Source organism: Zingiber officinale, chromosome 7B (assembly GCF_018446385.1).
Source record: "Zingiber officinale cultivar Zhangliang chromosome 7B, Zo_v1.1, whole genome shotgun sequence".
NCBI classification, from domain to species: Eukaryota; Viridiplantae; Streptophyta; class Magnoliopsida; order Zingiberales; family Zingiberaceae; genus Zingiber; species Zingiber officinale.
In genome coordinates this window covers 111,014,772-111,034,250 of record NC_055999.1, presented here as the reverse complement: position 1 = coordinate 111,034,250, position 19,479 = coordinate 111,014,772, and the positions used below count along the sequence as shown (strand labels likewise).

At 35.2% G+C, this 19,479-nt stretch overlaps 1 protein-coding gene across 2 annotated transcripts; it reads right to left on the bottom strand.

Moving 5' to 3' along the window:
- Positions 1 to 477: 477 nt before the first annotated feature.
- On the bottom strand, positions 478 to 17,858 carry LOC122006913 (uncharacterized protein At2g29880-like). Of its 2 annotated transcripts, XM_042562605.1 has the most exons (5): positions 17,600 to 17,858; positions 17,476 to 17,510; positions 17,308 to 17,404; positions 1,353 to 1,712; positions 478 to 1,282 (listed from the first exon to the last, which is right to left on the bottom strand). In XM_042562605.1, exons 4-5 carry the CDS (start codon positions 1,701 to 1,703, stop codon positions 737 to 739), a joined length of 897 nt encoding a protein of 298 aa, XP_042418539.1. In that variant the 5' UTR covers positions 1,704 to 1,712; positions 17,308 to 17,404; positions 17,476 to 17,510; positions 17,600 to 17,858; the 3' UTR covers positions 478 to 736. The 2 variants fall into 2 exon arrangements, with proteins under 2 accessions (XP_042418539.1, XP_042418540.1); XM_042562606.1 differs by having other exon boundaries at positions 478 to 1,270; positions 17,476 to 17,858.
- Positions 17,859 to 19,479: the final 1,621 nt, after the last annotated feature.

Sequence of the window (19,479 nt, the reverse complement as noted above, 5' to 3'; positions counted from 1 at the left end):
CTAGAAGAAAAATAAATCACGGGGAGTTTCGTTTGCATGGGGGAGGGGTTGTAGGTTTCAAATGACAACATGAGGTTCAAATGACATAAACCCTAAAATTGATCAAAAAAATGAAATTCAAGAGATCCTCAAGACAATGTAAATTCCTAAACTCTACTACGCATCAAACTTGGCACAAACCTTTGAAAACTATTCACATATTTCCACTCAGGATTAATTAGGAGGCATAGCAATAGGTCGACGACAATAGACAAAGGAGTTAACAGAACCATTGCATTACTAAATGGAATTGATTTTCCAAAATATGTCCGATCAATTATTTTAAACGGTCAGGTTTAGTTACAAGGATTGGACTGATCATAAAATAAGAATAGGGAATGAAATGTATATATTTATGTTGAGGAGAGGCGATCATGTCGTTACCTCCCATTCGCCTCTCTTTCATTTCATATTCGTATACCTTATACACTTCTTATATTTAAAAATTAGAAGGGTAGGGCCTTTGGCTCCGTCCCTAGATAAGAGTATATTATTTCAAAAAGGCATCAACCAACACTTGAGAATGATTACAGTTGATCACGACTACATATACAAATCTAAAAGTGAGAACATCAACAAACTAGGGTACCATGGCATATTTTGCTACAGTGACATTCAATTAAGCTTCTAACCCAGTAACCAAGCAGGCTAAATATGCACATAAAGCCACATCATTCAAAAGTTTAAGTTGGATCAGTTAATTCTGAGACATCATCCTATATATCACATTCAATCTATATGCTTCAGGAGCTCCAAAAAATGTCTTTGTCTTCTCTTGATCTGCTGAGAGGAGCAAGTATGCATCTACAATCTTTGAAGGATCAACTTCTAATCTTTCTAGCTCTGCAAAGATCTCCTTTCTTGTAAACTCCTCATCGACTCTTGGGCGGTCAGCTTTCCTAATTGTCAACTGACCATTTTCAAGGGCTGAGGCTATCCGAAGCAGTCCTGATTCAGAATCCTGGAGCCTTTTATCAATAGTCTCACTGACAGCTGATCTTTTCCTTTTGGACTTGCTGGAAATTGCATCATCTTGAAATGAGCTTGCTTCATCACGTGTCTCATCAAAAATAACATTATTTTGCAGAAAGGGGTCTTGTGGAGTCTCATCTTCTGGTGCATTGTTGAAGAATGCACCAGCAAATGCATCATCACCTGTGGCGCGGTCTGGGGCAAATAGCACACACAACTTGTCATAGTTGTGAATGGGTTTGGTCCGCCATTTTTTTGCCTGTGGTTTGACCTACATACAAGTACCGTAAGCATCACGTGATATATACTCATAAGGAAGATAAATTTAAGAAACAACAAACCTTGATAAGTTCATCCCATATTTCATTTGTTGCATCAAACATCTTCTTCGATTCAGACCATTGAACCCCACTAGCATTCTTAAAAATCTCATATGCAGCAACAAAATTGTTTTTCAAAGTTTTTATTCGATTTTTTAAATGATCTTTTGTCAGAGAAATGCCTAACTTTTCTTGACAAATACTGGTCATCTGTGTGTAGGCCGCTGTTGTAAACATGCCATCCACCCTATTACCATTATTTTGCTGTTCTATCATTGCATCAACAAACACATCATCCATCTCTTCCAACCATTTCAATGTATCCTTCTTTGATGATTGCCCTCCAGAAGGTTTTTTGGATGGAGTAGTCATGCTTGAAAACTAAGGACAATATTAGTAACATGTCAGAAGAAATGATCATACATCATGCTAAAGAAAATAAACAAAGCAAATGAAGCTGTTAACTTTGTAACTTATCAAGCACATAATAGCCACAAACAATCTGAATTTGAAAACGGACAATTCACATCTAGTATGAACAAACAAAAAAACATCATATAAAAAAAATACACATATAAATTACACGAGAGAACAGCTGAATTCATTCATAGTTTGATCACTCATGATCACTCTAGCTATATTATCACTTTCCATGAGAAAACAGATTAATTAATCATTCTCAGTTTGGTAACATGCACCATGTAAATTCATCAGTATTATAGAGGTAGTATTAGACAGCTATGGTCTGCTAGCTATAATTGAAATCTTATGGTACAAAGGGGGCATTACATGGCTTTGGTCAACTAGCTATAATTGAAAATCTTGTCTTTAACACTTCCAAACACATTCAATTGCAGTTTTAAGGGATGCATGTCGATGATTTAACACCGAGTCATTACATGCTTAATTGGAAATCTTTTCTTTATCCGCCAAAATGCTCATTCAATAATATTTTGAAAGCATCCATGCTTATGATTAAACAATTCCTTTGAATTTTATGCACCACGTTGCAAGTATTCTTTTAAGTGAAGATGCCAAAAAAATGTAATTAAAGGGAGCAAGGGATAAAGGGAACACTTGATGAAAAAAAAGGGATTAAAGGATCACACAATACAAAAAATACTAAAATGAAATTCATGTGCCTCGAGTGAGAATTTTTTATTTAATAATTTTAGATAATCAAATTGTTTTCAAGTTAATTATATTACAGGCTTTAATTTAATACATAATATAAGATTTAAAACTGATTATAGTATAACAATGTAAAATTAATTTATTATAACAATTTAAAATTGATTAAATCCAATATCATAAATACTAAGTTAAAATTAATTATAATAATTTCATTATACTTGATATATTCCATGTTGCTGAATTTGAAAGAAAGATGCATATATAGGACGTCCCTAGAGTCATCAATGGCAAATGCACAAAGGATTATGCACAGAGGATTAAACACAGTCTGTGGATGGTTTTATTGCAAGTGACAGGTGAAATGAGAGGAGAAAACTTGATGACAACCTAGGCAACCTCTCATCACTTGACAACAAAGGATATTAGCCATTGTGTAAAGATCATATTTCAGATGTCGTGATAGGTTAGAACAATATCTCGTGCACTACTATGCGATCTCAGACTCGAGGACAATGATGATGACCCCAATGATGATGACCCCTGAATAGATGCTCTTTATTTTGACACGCATAAGAAACTTGTGTACCCCAGCATTGATCCCCGAGACATCGGCGACATTAATAATGAATAGGTTTTCTTTTGCCTTCCTTCCATGAGCTCTTTTCAATGAAGTTGATTGTGTAACTCGACGTCAACAGGGTTGAATAGCTTGGTGAATATTGTGATGATCAATGGTCAATTCAAATTAGGCTCGACTCCAATTAAAGGGGGAAGGAGTAAATAGCTAATGCCTATACTAAAATTTGCAAAATATAAAGAAAATGCAATGGTTAATTTGCACAAGGTGCTAATGTGTGTTTGATTGTTCATGTTAAATATAAACACAATGAAAATAACAATAATTCAAATAAGAATAATGCTAACATACGATTTAACATAATCTGGAGGCCCCGCTCCATGACCTATGACACATCTAGTACGCCAACTTTGCAAAGGTCCACAAACCACCCCTTAATGAAAGGTAATAGAAAAAAACCTAATACAATCCCACTGGGGTGTTTACAATACAAACTTTCCTCTCAATATAATTATGAAATATAAGCAAAGTAAAAAAGATAGCAAGAGTGAGTTGGAGTTTTCATCTTTGTCCAAACCCTTGGAAATCTTTGAATCTTGTTAGCAAAATAATAGAGGAGTAAGAGAATGTATTCGAGCAACCTCTTATTCCTCAAAGCTCTCCAAAAGATTTTATAGACGTTGCAACAATAACTCTATATTGCTTGCCTCCAATTTAATAAACCAGCCTCCAATTGATCGATCCAGCAAATGTATCGATTGACCAAATGTATTGATTACGCAAATAGTCATAGGGCAGACAACAACTATCTGCAAACCAACTAGAAGCTTTCATCTAATCGATTGAATTGGCTTGAATCAGCTTAAATCAGCTCGATGATCCCTCCTTTACTGGACTGATCTCATTGTAAGCTTACACAATGTCACATGATCTAATTCAGCCGCTAACTATGGTCCAAGACTTGTTACCCCTAGATTGAAGGCTTCAACTAAGCCATCGGGTAGTTTATTCCTACCTAGCTGCACAAGTCATCTCTAATGATGTTGCTGAAAAGCAAAAGTCCAAGCTACACTTCACTCAATCTCACATAACTTTCATATCTCTAAGTCTTCAACCTTGTCGATGTTCTTTGTTCCTCTCAAATTCACCTTATATCTGGCCCATCCCTTAGAAGCACCAAGTCCTCTAAACTTGCTCCAATGTGTTATCCTTCACCCCTCACTTTTGAGACCATCTCGCTTTGTACTGCCCTAGAGTCCTTGATTATCCTTCTTCTCTCGCCTCAAGTCATGCTGTTCGAAACGGGAGGTTTTTACCATTCCGACGGGGGACCATCACCGGCACCGGCACCGGCACAGCGCGCACAACAATTTTGTGTGCATCATCGTGTGTGTCACGCGCGCACAGCAAAAGGAAGAAGGAAGAAGAAAGAAGGAATCAATTCAGAGATGAAGACTTACCTGGAAGCATCAACGAAAGATTAGCTCGATGAGGCAGCAACGAGGCGGTGAGGCGGCTGCGAGGCGGTGGTGGCAAGGCGGCTGCGAGGCGATGGTGGCGACGTTTAAAAAATCACAATGGGGGGCGGAATCACGAGGTTGAAAAAAAGTTAGGGTTTATTAAAGCTTTTAAATAAAACCATTATATTATATATATATATATAATTTCTAATTTCTAATTAATTATTATGGAAAAATACCTTTAATCCCCTCTATTTTCTATCATGTAGCATTTTTGCCTCCTGTATTTAAAAAATAACACTTAACTCCGCCTTTGACCAAAGTCAAATGTGAAAAAATTTGTAAAAGACAATTGTGTCCTTATATTTTTGATATTTTTTGATAATATTAAGAGGAAAAAAAACAAATTGAATTGACGTGGAAAATAATTACATATATCTTCAAGGTCGACTCTTTAATTATTGATTAGTTAGATCGATGGTGTACACATGGGGAAAAAATACATAAAAGGACAAAAAAAATATATAGAAGCATCCAGTGATGGTGCCCTTCATCACTCGCTCGGATCTGTGGTTGATATCGGTTTGTCAGTGGGTTCGCTCTCGGTGTCTTGCAAAGCAAAGCTTGTCAGCTGAGGGTTGACATTGTCGGTGTTACCCTCTTTGACGATCAAGTCAATGATGAACTTAGATGTAAGGCTCGCGTGCATCTATAAGAAAGCAAAAGAGTTCGAAGAAGTCAAAGAAAATTTACCTTCGAGTAAGAAAAGAAAATTATACCTTCATCTATTTTCGCGAAACCTTATATAATCGTGAAAATTTTAAATTTAGGGGGAAATGAAGAAAATAATTATTATACATTGTAAACAAAGGCTGCATAGCAAGGGCGACGAAAATATACATTTTAAACTACTTAATTTTATTTTATTCGTATAATTAAGTATTAATTTTTATATATTGTTGGAGGTTACATATAATTTATTGATTTTAATTAGTAAATCAGTAGCCATGCACATGGTGAAATATCAATTAGGGCCTTGAATTGTCTAGAGTTAGTTCAGATATCAACAAAAGTGGACGTAAATTATCAATAAATTCAATATGGTTTTTTTTCTCTTAAAATTATCAAAAAAATATCAAAAAGACATAATTATCTTTTACAAAAATTTTTCACATTTAACTTTGGTCAAAGAGGGTTAAATGTTATTTTTAAAATATAGAGGGGCAAAATGCTACTTAATAGAAAATAGAGGGAGGTTAAAGGTATTTTTTCCTAATTATTATATAAATTATAATTATATATTATATAAATTAATAATTAATTAAATAAAGTATTAATTAATAAATATAATTATAATATATAATTTTATATTTTTATTATTGTTATTTAAATTATAAAAAAAATTAAAGTAAAAAATAGATAATTTTAAAAACAAACTTTAAATTATTTTTATAAAAATATTTAAAACAATTTTGAAATTTTATAATAATCTTAAAATTTTATAAATAATTCTAAAAAAAGTAATTGTTAAAAAATTTAAAATATATATATTTAAATAAATTTGATTTTAAATTCAATATAAGCTATATAAATAATAAATTATTTAGAATATTTATAAACTATAATTATATATTATATTAATTAATTAATTAATTAATTAATTAATTAATAATTTATATAATTAATATATATATATATTATGATTTTTTTTAATTTATATAATTATTATAGATAATAACTTTTTTTTTATCTTAGAATCAATTTAAGATTTGAAATCATGAATATTAACATACCTAGCTTTTTTATTTTTAAATTTTTGGTTCCTAACCATATGAAGCACATTTTTGTTGATATAAATGTTTAATCTTTATTTTAAAAGTTTTGACAAACCTATGCTGCCAAGTTACATAACACTAGTATAATAACAACCAAGCTTTATTATATATATATATATATATATATATATATGATACTGAAACCGTATCATTCCGGTCTAAAATCAAAATCTCAACATGGGTCAAAATTTTAAACCTTGCATGGTACACCTCGTGTCAACCCTCAATCCCTTCACATTACCAAATTTTCCATTTTTTCCAATATAACTTATTGTTTATTTATTTTGAACCATTATTTAAATTTTAAAAGTTTCGTTCATTTAATTTAGTTTCTTGCTTTTAACAATTGTGCAGGTGTTTAGTATAACTTAATTAATTAATATCATTACAAAAAAACCCTTACAATTTGACCTTCAAAATTTTAAATTAACAATTTAATCCTTTCATCATGCAATTATTAATATGTTGTATTACAAATTGAACCTCTAAATTTTATAATATCACAATTTTAACCTTAAAATATCATTATGTATTTTTCTTTCCTATGCAACTGATTAATTGTCAATATTATTAAACAGGTCTTTTAGATTTTTTGTAATTTTCATTTTTATCCAATATAATTTCTACTTCAACAAAAACATATTCACTCACCTAGGCTGCAACAAGGAAAGCCCTCATGCTTAAGCATGGTTGACCTAGACGTTGTCCAATGAATGGATGCCACTGAGGTTGGTGATGTTTCGAAGACTATGGTCATTTTCACTAAGAAGCATTATGATGAGTTTTTTAAGTTTGTGATTGTCAAGTTACACCCTCCACTTTGATAAGAAGAGCTAGCGAAGGGAAGGTAAAAATGTTTGTGTGGTCATACTACACGAGACATTGCCTAACCTCTCACAACTTTTGCAACGTGATTTTCATGCAATGATCAGTGTCGTTGCCCAAATGATTGATGCATTGGAAATGTGCTTGTCACTCGTGACAAATGTTGGTGCAAGAAACACCAGCTGATCGAACCTGAGTTTTGATATTGACAAAAGGTTCTAAATTAAGTCTTATTATTGTTCTAACAAGTTTAACTGAGTGTACAAGAAAGTCATAAGTGATCTTAGGCAAAGAAGTCCTAGTGGACAATAGGCAGGTGGAAAGTCCTAGTTGCGGCTAGGCAACGAAGTCCTGGTCCGGAGGACGGGGCGAAGTCTTGGCAGGTCAAGGATGTCGGGCAAAAATCCTAGGATCGAGGACACTAGGTGAAAGTCTTGGAGATCGCGAACACCAGGCGAAAAATCCTAGGGTCGAAGACACTAGGTGAAAGTCTTGAAGTCTCGGATGCTGAGCAAAAATCCAAACAGTCTAGAGGACCGGTTTGTCAAAAGGTAAACTAGAGTATGTGAGGACGTGTCAACAATAGGCGTTGGTTCGACCTAGGGTTTCATGGGAAATCCAAAAGTCAAAACCGGACAGTCCGGAAACTTTCAAATATTATATTTCTATATTATTTATTGTGTTAACTCTGTTTTGCAGGGTATCTTTGTGTATTTGGACTAACATATGTTGGAACCCTAAGGTTGTTTTTGGTATGATCAACCAAGTTAGGTCAGGTCCTGTTATTTTCTGATCCCTGTGTCTAAGTATGCAGGAGCTTAGGAGTGCAGGAAGTCGCGCGGAAGACATGGCTAGCGAGAAGGACAGCACGGGAGAGAGCCGACGGGCTCGGTACGTCCGAGGGACGAGACGCTACGGAAGAGTACGTTGGTGGACGAGAAGGACGTATGCGACGTTCGAGGGACGAGAAGCCGGAGCGGAAGCCTGCTCGAGGAGAAAGCCGAAATTGGGTTCGAGTGAGCCTTATTTCGGTTGGCCGAAATCACCCAGGCGATCGGAGCAGTGGAAGAGCTAGAGTGGAGCTATGAAGCTGCTAGAGGCACCTTCAACGGGAGTTGAAGTCACCTCCGCAACCTTCAGGCAGAAGGCGCCTTCAACCAGTCTCGTTGGAGACGCCTTCCAGCCCTATGGAAGGCGCCTTCAGCCTGAGGATAAGTTTTTCCAAGGGCTATAAAAAGACCCCTAGACTTAGGAAAGATGTAACAACTTTTGTATTGATTTCCTAGCAATAGTCTGAGCTATTAACGAGTGTAAGAGGCTTCTCCGCCTTCAATGAAGGAGACTTTTTAAGAGCTTTCATTTGGCTTGGATTAACAATCACCTAAGTTGTAACCAAGTAAATTCTGGTGTCTCTTTTCTTTAGTTTCTTACTGTTTAATTTTATTTGCTATTGCTGCTAACATGAGTTGAAAGATCGAGAAGGTGTTTAACTTTTGTGTTTCAGACAACTCAACCCTCTCCAGCCGGCCGATCCTGACCAACAAGTGGTATCAAAGCCAAGTTGCTTCAGGAGGACTAACCGCCGAACGAAGCACATGAGATGGTCGGTTCAAGCATCCACCCACTAAAGTTCGAGGGGGACTTCGCCAACTAGAAAAAGAAGATGGAGATATTTTTCAAGATTGATTTCGATTTATTTTTAATAATGGAGTTTGATTTTGTAGCACACGAAGGTAAAGATAAATATCACTGGACCAAAAAGGAGCAAGCTAATTTCGTGACAAACGGGAAAGCAGAGTTCCATCTACTAAGCGTTCTACCGCCACAAGAAGTCAATCGGATCGAAGCCTACGATTTTGCGAAGGAGCTCTGGGAGAAGTTCCGGGTACTACACGAAGGAACCTCGGAGGCGAAACTCGCAAGACGGGATCTGCTCAGAAATCATATCAGCAACATCAAACTGGAATAAGGCGAAACAGTTGCACACCTTTATTCAAGGATCAAGGAGCTCATCACTGGACTCACGAATCTCGAAGAAAAGGTAAGTAACCGAGATTCGCTAAGATACGTGCTTAACGCATTCCCTAGAAGTACTGAATGTGCATCATTAGTAGATGCCTATTACATATCTAAGGATTAAGATTCAACTACGTTAAAAGAATTATTTTCTACCTTTGAAGTCCACGAAACAAGATGTGCATATCCGAAGGAGCCGAAGCACAATATTGCCCTTAAGGCAAAGATAGACGAACAAACTTCAGAATCCTCTCTCGACGACAACGAAACGATAAATGATGGTAAGACAATTTAAGAAATTATTTAAAACTCAAAAATCTAACCATCTGCAGGTAGAAAGAAAAGGACAATCAGATGCTACCACTGCAATGAAGAAGGACACATTAAAGATAACTGCCCTAAGTTAAAGATCAACGAAAAGGACAAAGGCAAGAACAAGAAGCCCATTCAAAAGAACAAATACAAGACCCTAAAGGCGACGTGGGACGAAACATCGTCTGAATCGAAGGTCGAAGCCTTTTCCGGACTTGCATTGATGGCAAGTCATCAAGAGGACGAAGAAAGCTCTTCCGAAATGAGCATCGATGAAGGGGGAGCTACGGATGATGGGATCGACAAGGTAAGTCAGGTACGATCTCTTCCGCCTGATAAGCTATTCAAATTTATTAAGTTCTTATCAAAAAATTGTTGCATGTTAGACAAAGAAAACATAGACTTGAAAATATAATTGTCCAAAGCATGTCCGCTAGATTTATCTGATGATTTAAAAATAGAAAATGACAAATTGAAAACAGAGATAGAATATATGAAAAATCGTGCATGCTTATATAATAAAAATATTAGGAAATATAAAAATCTTAACTAGTATCTTAGATTTCACAAGGGTCAAATCAGAAAATTACCCAAAAGTTACTACCCCGAAATTTCTAATTAACCTAGTTGGAAGGAAGTTATATTGGGTTCCAAAGACTTGTCTAAATTAAAAATTAGACTTAGGACTTTCAGATAGTACATTAAATATTTGATTTCATTATAAGGCTTTGTCTAGAAGTGGTTGATGATCCAATAACTAAGAAGACCTAGTGCATCGCCACAGCCTGGAAGCCGAATAACGAAATAAAATGTTTAATTGACTAACGATTAGATAATACTTTACATAGTTGTCAGCATTTCTCAAATTTGTTTGGAAATATTTTTGGAAATTCCTTTAGCAAAACTTAAAGTTTTTAAATGATTTACGTTGATATCAAAATTTTTAATTCTCAAAACACTTGCAAGTTCTTTTTAAATAATTACCCTTAGATTTTTTTATATACCCCATTTTTTTATGTGATCAAAGGGGGAGAAGGGAAAATTAAGTCTAGGGGGAGGTACTAGTTAAAATTTTAAATTCTAAAATTTAAAATATTTACACTTTATTGCATACTTGTATTTTTTTTTTCTTTAACTTTATGTTTGTTTACCCTAACTTAACTTGGGTTGCTCACATAAAAAAAGGGGGAGATTGTTGGAACCCCAAGGTTGTTTTTGGTGTGATCAATCAAATTAGATTAGGTCCTGTTATTTTCTGATCTCTGTGTCTAAGTGTGCAGGAGCTTAGGAGCATAGGAAGTCGAGCGGAAGACGCGGCTAACGAGAAGGATGGCACGGGAGAGCCGACAGGCTCGGTGCATCCGAGGGACGAGACGCTGTGGAAGAGTACGTCGGTGGATGAGAAGGACGTGCGCGACATTCGAGAGACGAGAAGCAGAAGCGGAAGCCTGCTCGAGGAGAAGGCCGAAATTGGGTTCGGGTGAGTCGTATTTCAGTTGGCTGAAATCACCCAGGCGATCGGAGCAGCGGAAGAGCTAGAGTGGAGCTATGGAATTGCTAGAGGCGCCTTCAACAGGAGTTGAGTTGAAGGCGCCTCCGTGACCTTCAGGCGGAAGGCACCTTCAACTAGCCATGGAAGGCACCTTTGACCAGGCAATTTGGCCGTTGGCGGAAAGGATAAAGTTTTATCCTTTGCCTCATTGGAGACGCCTTCCAGCCCTATGGAAGGCGCCTCCAGCCTGAGGATAAGTTTTTCCAGGGTATAAAAAGACCCCTGGACCTAGGAACGATGTAACAACTTTTGTATTGATTTCCTAGCAATAGTCTGAGCTATTAACGAGTGTAAGAGGCTTCTCCGCCTTCAATGAAGGAGACTTTTTAAGAGCTTTCATTTGACTTGGATTAACAACTACCTAGGTTGTAACCAAGTAAATTCTGATGCTTCTTTTCTTTAGTTTCTTATTGTTTAATTTTATTTGTTATTGTTGCTAACCTGAGTTGAAAGATCGAGAAGGTATTTAGCTTTTGTGTTTTAGGCAACTCAACCCTCTCCAACCGACCGACCCGGACCAACAACATAGTTTAAAGGAGCTTAAACACACAAGTTAGCCTTGGGTGAACAGTGCTCAAGACGCCTCAGAGCTGCTCGAAGGCGCCTCAGATCCAATGGAAGGCGCCTTGGATAGGGCGGTGGCGCCCTCGCGCAGATAAACCTTGGGGATAAGGTTTTCGCCGTGGGGAGACGCCCTAGAGCATATGGCAAGCGCCCTGAAGCATTGGAGGCGCCCTGGAGCACATGGAAGGCGCCTTGAAGTATTGGAGGCGCACTGAAACGCTTAGAAGGCATCCTGGAGAGAATAAAAACCACAATTTACGCGACTTATCGCTACCGAGGCTTTGAGGATAACATCTGAAGCTGAAGGCGCCTGGGACACGGTTGGAGGCGCCCTCAACACTTTATAAAAGAGTTGTTCGAGCAGTTATTTGAACAGAACTTCAAATCACGATCTCTCTTGCGCGTTGCTCCAAAGACAATTCAACGAAACCGTAACGCTGCTCTGACGACCGAAAGCTCGTAACTTCAACTCTTTAGTTGTCGGTATAATTTTCATTTATAGCATTTAAACTATTATTTCATTGTACTTATCTTTGCATTTGAAACTATCGAATTATTAGTGAATTACTCATCAAAAGTGATCATTGATCGCGGGCCTTGGAGTAAGAGTCGTCAGAGACTTCGAACTAAGTAAAACCAAAAGTATTAGCTTGGTTTCTGTCATTCTTACTTTCTTTCTCAGTTCCACTGCATATTCTCTCTCGATAGTTTTACGAAAAACGTGAAAAATCACGAGAGCTATTCAACGCCCCCTAGCATTTTCGATCCAACAATAAAGCCATCTATAATCAATGTTTAATCCTTTGTGTGTCTATCATTGATTGTTTGAGGGGCCATATATGCACCTTTTACTTATAAATTTAGAAATGAGGAATACATCAAGTGATAAGTATTAAGTAAATCATTATACTAAATATAATTAATTTAAATTAGTATATGAATATTTGACTAAATTGGCATATAAATGTTTTATTAAATTAAATATAATCATTTTAAAATTGTTACAATAAATTATTGAATATTTGTCATAGTTTTAACGTTGGTTGGCAACCTAACACAACCCTTCTCCTTTATCCGGGCTTGGGACCGTCCATAACCGATAGTCATGGGCGGAGTTTTTATATATAATAAATTAATATATAAATATTTAATATTTGATTAAATTAGTATATAAATATTTATTAAATATAATCATTTTTAAATTGTTATACATATTAATTTTATATTATTATAATAGAATCATTTTAAAATTATTGCATTATGTGTCAAATTAAAACCTAAATTATGATTATCCAAAATTATTAAATAAATATATTAAATTAAAAAAAAAATCTAGAATGAAGTGTGACATCATTCTAGTTGCATTTATTATAGGACATAACATATTTATCTATTTCACGTCCCAAAAAACATCATTTTAAAAGATGAAATTTAATGTATTAAGTAGAAAAAACATAATCAAAACATTAGATAATGATGAAAGTGGTTTGAGGGAGGATCAAAGGGATAAAAAAAATCCTTAATGGAGAATAAAAAACCATCTACATTCATTGGGCTTTATTTAGAATTCATTAATCAAACATTTAATCATAATTATGTATAATTGTCAGATTAATCAACCATATTTAAATTAATATGATAATACATTATTCATCAACAACAATTCAGACATTTACTCGTACTCCTACTTTACATATAATATCAGCTAACAAGAGTTGGATAGAAAAGAACATTGCCAAAATATGAACGAATTAAGAGGTTAATCAATGTTAAATAGAATTTTTGTTTCATATAGAGAAATAAGACAAGAACAAAAGTAAAGAAAAAAATAATTAAACAATAAGAAATTATATAAGCACCCTCCATATATACAAAGTTTAATATTTTTTCGCTATAAATTTTGTTCACAAAGGAAGAGTTCCTTCACATATTATCAATCTATCTCTTCTTATGTGAACATATGAACAACATATTTCAAATGTAGTTCATTTACAACAATGAGAATGTATATGGAAAAAAGTAAATTAAATGAATGTGTTGCCAAAATGTTTGTAAGCCACTCTTTTCTTCCTCTAAATCTAAATACATCATTATTTGGTAGCTTTAATTGACAATAAAAGATGAAACCGTCACCTCGACGGCCCAATCAGGGTGGCTCTCCATAGAATGGAGGTAAATCATGGGGGCTTCACCCAGCAACATCAGCGCATACAAGGAAGGGTCGAGGCAACCAACGGAGCATTCTACACCCATTGGGAATCGACCTCAGGTCTATCGACAGCAATATTGTTGCATGAACCAACTACGCCCGTCCGTGGGGACCATACTTGGTAGCTTTAATTGAACATACATATGATCAACATGGTTTTGGAAAATGAATGGTTGTATGTTAGTCATTTTGATTAACATAATATCTTTTTAGATTTTTATCAACATGATTTTTGAATGGGAGCCTTGGCGCAATGGTTCGAATCCTGAAAATAGCCTCTTGCAAAAAGCAAGGTAAGGCTGTGTACAATGGATCCTTCCCCAGGATTCCGCATGACGGGAGTTTCGTGCACCGGACTGTCCTTTTTTGTTTTTTTAGATTTTTAGCATTGACGGTGCGTTCTCAAAGATCCATATACATTATGCGATAGGTTAATCGCACCCTTTTTTATTTTTTTAGATTTTTTAGCATTGACTGTGCGTTCTCAAAGATCCATATATATTATGCAATAGGTTAACCGCATATCACCTATTGTGATTTTCCAAACCTTGATCATAAATACAATCTTGCATTTATACTAGTCAACATATTAAAAAATAGACGTCTACATATTAAAAAATAGCATTTGATTATCTCATAATTACGTAAACGTATGGTGTGAATCTGCTACTATTGTAAATCTCTAGTTGTACTTATGTAAATCTTTCCTTTGTAAATTTGGCATGCATGCGCATTGGCTCATAGAACTTCATGGAAATGGGAACTCATAAGTTTGGTCGACCAAAAGAAATATGAAAGGCATTTAGTAGTTCCATCACTATCAAGTACAAGTGTGTCATATGTAACTTGGTTAATTACAGCATTTTCATATAATAGTAACAACACAGTCACAGTTGCAGTCATTTGTTTGTTTATGACATAATTTGGTCTTCCCTATCATTTATCATAAAAGCTAAAAGGCAGTTTAAGAAAACCAATGAGCATAGGCAAAGTTTAAAACAGGATGAAGAATCAAAGTAAGAACTATTACTGCTTTTATACCAAAAAAAAACATATGACTAAATAGCTCATATCATATCTGTTTTCCTCACCAAATGAGAGTAAAAACATTAACTCAATAGGTCATATCACATTTGTTTGACTCACCAAACTGGGAGAGTACCCATATTTATGTGGAGATATACATTGTAACTTAATCTACACAGAATTGAGGTGGAATCAATAATTTGTTCAGTGTATAGTTTATAGCAATATAAATTTTTTAAAAAATGGCCAAATGAATTTATCAAATGTTAATGACAAATTGCAGCTCCAATTAGTATACTCAACCATTAAACTTCTACATCAACCTCAAATAAATAATTAAATGAGATTGCATGAAACTTGCATGCTGATTGCTGAGAGTTGGGATGTTATTTTTAAAGTTTGAGGCAATAGGCCTTTTTTCATATGTTGTCCAAATGCTTCAATGGACATGTGTTTTAAGACTGCTATCACCATAGATATGCTGCCTAACAGGCTTCTTTTGGCTGATTGGAATTGAAAAACTGTAGTCCAATTACATAGCAATGTCAGGAACTATGAGCTAGCTTTATCAATGTATTGAACTTGGGTGCCCCATTCATTCATCCGAAAAATAGGCCTTATCGTGTCATTCCACTACTTGACTAAAAGTTGATGGTCAAAGCAAACTTCAGGCTGCAGTAGCTTCTCAATTTTACATAGTTCTTACCGGTGTAAAAAAAAATTATGATGACTAATTGTTTTAATTGATTGTTCAAAATTCAAACATCAAATGATATTATATTTGAAGCTAATAAAGTAGTTTATTTGTTTTATAGTCTCCATATTTATCTTATTTCCTGGAAATTGTTAAGATTGGTGTTGGATTAGAGCTACAGTAAAATCCTGCATCATCTGATGTCTTGATACATAGAAACTTTATTTGATTACCCATCTAAATAAACTATTCAGCATACAATAAAAATAAAGAGATTGGTGTAACCTTCTATTTACCTTTTAGTTATTTAATGCAAGGTTGTGCGCAAATGTTCTGTATGCCTATGCAGTATTTTGTATCCCGTGTTATCTTGCAGCCAATTGTGATTTTAGCTTTCAGACACTTAAGGAGATATTAAACACCAGACTTATGGAAATTGTCATTCTAAATCCCTTACCGGTAGCTCTCATGACTGTCTTTCTAAACTATTATTTAGCACATGAAATGGATGTTGAATCCTTTCTTATTACAACTTTGGCAGCCTTTGAATGCATAGATATGCAGTTCACATGCCAAGCAGCCATAACATTTTATCATCCTTGACATTCCTATTTTTATTCGATGAAATCATCTGCATGATTTTACATTTTGAAAAAAAAAAATTTGAAGATTAGATAGATGATCTATGTAGTAGAATGAAAATACTAAGATGAATGTGTGGAATTACCAGAAAAGAACCAAAATAAAATCCAAATATTGATAAGAAATTGAGTGTAGCTCCAAAACCAATAGAAGATAGATTGCAGAAAATAGATTGAGATGGTGTACTGATCAAAGATGACCAAAAAATACTATACTAAAATAGTTAAACATATTAGAGTGGAATGTGAAGGGGAGCCTTGGCGCAACGGTAAAGTTGTTGCCATGTGACCAAAAGGTCACGGGTTCGAATCCTGAAAACAGCCTCTTGCAAAAAAAAAAAAAAAAACACAGTAAGGCTACGTACAATGGATCCTTCCCCGGGACCCCGCATGGCGGGAGCTTCATGCACTGGGTTGCCCTTTTTATATTAGAGTGGAATGTGTTTAGATAGAAGGTGACCCAAGAAAATATAGTGAATGTAAAAACGATTTAATTAACTAGAATCTTACTAGTCATGCAACCTTGCATAAAGCTCAATGGAAGAAAGAATAAAATTAATGGATCTGACCACAAAAATTGGGGGAAAAACACAGCTTGATTGATGATGATGATGATGATGAAGATTATTCAAATCATGTTTGGAATATCTTAACAATTTATATAAAGCCTTATTGGACATTTATTTCCATTTTATTATCAAAATGCAAGCAAGTGTTACTCACAGCAGGTAAAAGAGTATGTGAAAAATTGAAGAAACAAAGAGAAAATAACTCGCCACTCAATATAGTTGGATCAAAAATAGGGGTTTGAGGTGGTTGTTTCAGCCATCAAATTTTCCTTCCTTCCCGAACCCGTCCTCCCAAGTAAATTGGAGGAAGATTAAAAAATTGAAGTGATCCATTCATCTTAGGTCTTTCTATCCACCCAACTAAACAGGTCCTTATCGCAAAGCTCAGCAATTGATATAATAATACCAACGTGCCCCATAAATAAATACCAAATTCAACTTCGTCTGACTGAAACCTCATAAGCTTTTGCAAATAAAGAAAGAATGAACTGAAGAATCAACTCTACAAATCATAAATTCCAAAAAAAAAAAAAAGCTCCAGAAGACGATAAGAAATTATTACTCTATAATCAGAGAAGCTATGCCACAGAGATTTGAATTCCAAATCAGATGTCGTCAATGCCACGGGGACGACCCTGTAGCACGCTCCACAACGTACCCTGCAGTCCACATTAACATTAGGAGGCTGCAATTTTCAGTACACAAAAACATGGCGGACCTAGATGCGTACCTCCGTGGCTACGACAGGTTGGTCATGCCGCACATCTACATGACATCATGAGAAAGAAACGGCGCCGCCGACATGAGCAAGGGGGGGAGGAGCAAAGAAATTCGGAAGCAATATCTGATTCTACCTTGATGTGCTCTAATTCGAGATTGATGGTGAGCACAAGGGCGAGGTCTGTAAAGAGGATAACCACCAGGAGGAGGAGCTGTTGTTAGAGTTTTATGTGAGGAGGGACTCTGTTTGCGTTAGTATCGCAGAGCCTTGGAGCCGGAGGAGGCGTCGACGGAGTATCGACGGGACTTGCTAGGGTTTGGATAAACGACGGAAGGTGAGGCGGAGGAAAGGGTTTTGGAGTTCATGTTCTGCAGCTTCAATCCCATGCGATCGCGAGCAGGGAACTGGCGGCGTTTCAAGGGTATTTTTGTCTTAAAATTTTTAATTATTTTATGTAAAATTATAAGTCTATTTTTTTAATAAAACAATAAAATTAAAATTAATTTTTCAACGGGAGTATTTGTTTAGCGTATGGGGTGATATACCGAATAAAATATTTTGTATTTGTTAAAAATTAATTTTAAAATTTATTATGATATCCAATGGCGTGGAATCTTTCCATGAGTTCCTTCGTTATCATATATCTGTGTAATGTTAAAATAAAACACCTGTGATATTTTGATCATAAAATAATAATTTTATTAATGCGCCAAGGCTCTACTTCGTTAATATGAAATAACATTAATAATTATATATATATTACAATACATGTATTGCAATTAATAAATTATTTTTTTTCATGGATCACAATTGTAGCATCCCTAGATATATTCAATCAAGTCAAAGTTAATGATGCAGTTGGTTATCACGAACTCACAATTTCTCCGGAGGTATTCTTACAATTTTTGGATGAAATCTTGAAATATTTGTGATAGAGGATCTCCTTCATCATCCAACCAATTGACTACTGTATCTCCCTCTTTCTCAATAATTATATTATGCAAAATAATACATATATATATAATGTCCTTCAAATTATCCTTATACCCAAATTGTCTTGGACCTCTTATCATTGCCCATCGAGATTGGAGTACCCCAAATGCCTGCTTTACATCCTTTCTCACGACCTCTTGTTGTTCCTTAAATATTGTTCTCTTAGGATCCTTAGGGTATAGAAAGCTCTTGACGAAAGTAGTTCATTCTGGATAGATTTCATCAGTTAGATAGTATCCTTTTATATATTGTGTATTGTTGTTAACCATAAAATTAACCTCGGGTGCATTTCCTTATACGGCATTGTTGAATAAAGGTAATTCGTTAAGCACATTGATGTTAGATTATATATTTATTTATTTATTTATAGCTTTTAGCGCAATTTGGACTTTTTCATTTTTTTTTATAGAGTTTAGGGTTTCTTAATCTATATAAGACCTTATACTCGGTATTTCTAAGTATCAATTTTAGATTCAATAATATGGTTAGTTTTTTCTTCTCTTAATTTCTACATGGTATCAAAGTGATTCTCCTTCTCCGACCTAATTTTTTCTACCGCCCCCCTATTATTGTTTCTTGTTGCCACTGCCGTCTCCTAATGCTGCTATTGATTTCAACACCGACATCTATTTTCTGTCATGCTATTGTTGATTTCGGCGTCGACATCTATTTTCTGTCGATTTCGGTGTCGACGTCCTGTCCTACCGATTTCGGCGTCGACGTTATTTTCTACTGATTTCGACGTTGACACTATTTTTTGCTAATTTTGGCACCGACATCATATGCTGCCAATTTCGGCACCGATGCTCTTTTCTGCCTATTTCGGTGTCGAAGTCCTATGTTGCCGATTTCAGCACTGATGTCCTTTTCTACTGATTTTGACACTGACGCCCTATGCTACTGATTTCTATATTTAACATCCTTTTCTGTCTCAGATTCTTTGTGTGACCACGGGTCGTCCTGACATCAGTTTTTACGGATCATACAAATGTGTATCCTTATAGTTTAGTTATTTTGAGA

What these genes read in the sequence shown, in the direction of transcription:
- LOC122006913 (XM_042562605.1), bottom strand. Translation starts at nt 1,703, where the DNA reads ATGACTACTCCATCCAAAAAACCTTCTGGAGGGCAATCATCAAAGAAG. An exon ending in TATGGGATGAACTTATCAAG is followed by an intron (nt 1,283 to 1,352) that starts GTTTGTTGTTTC and finishes ACTTGTATGTAG; the next exon opens with GTCAAACCACAGGCAAAAAA.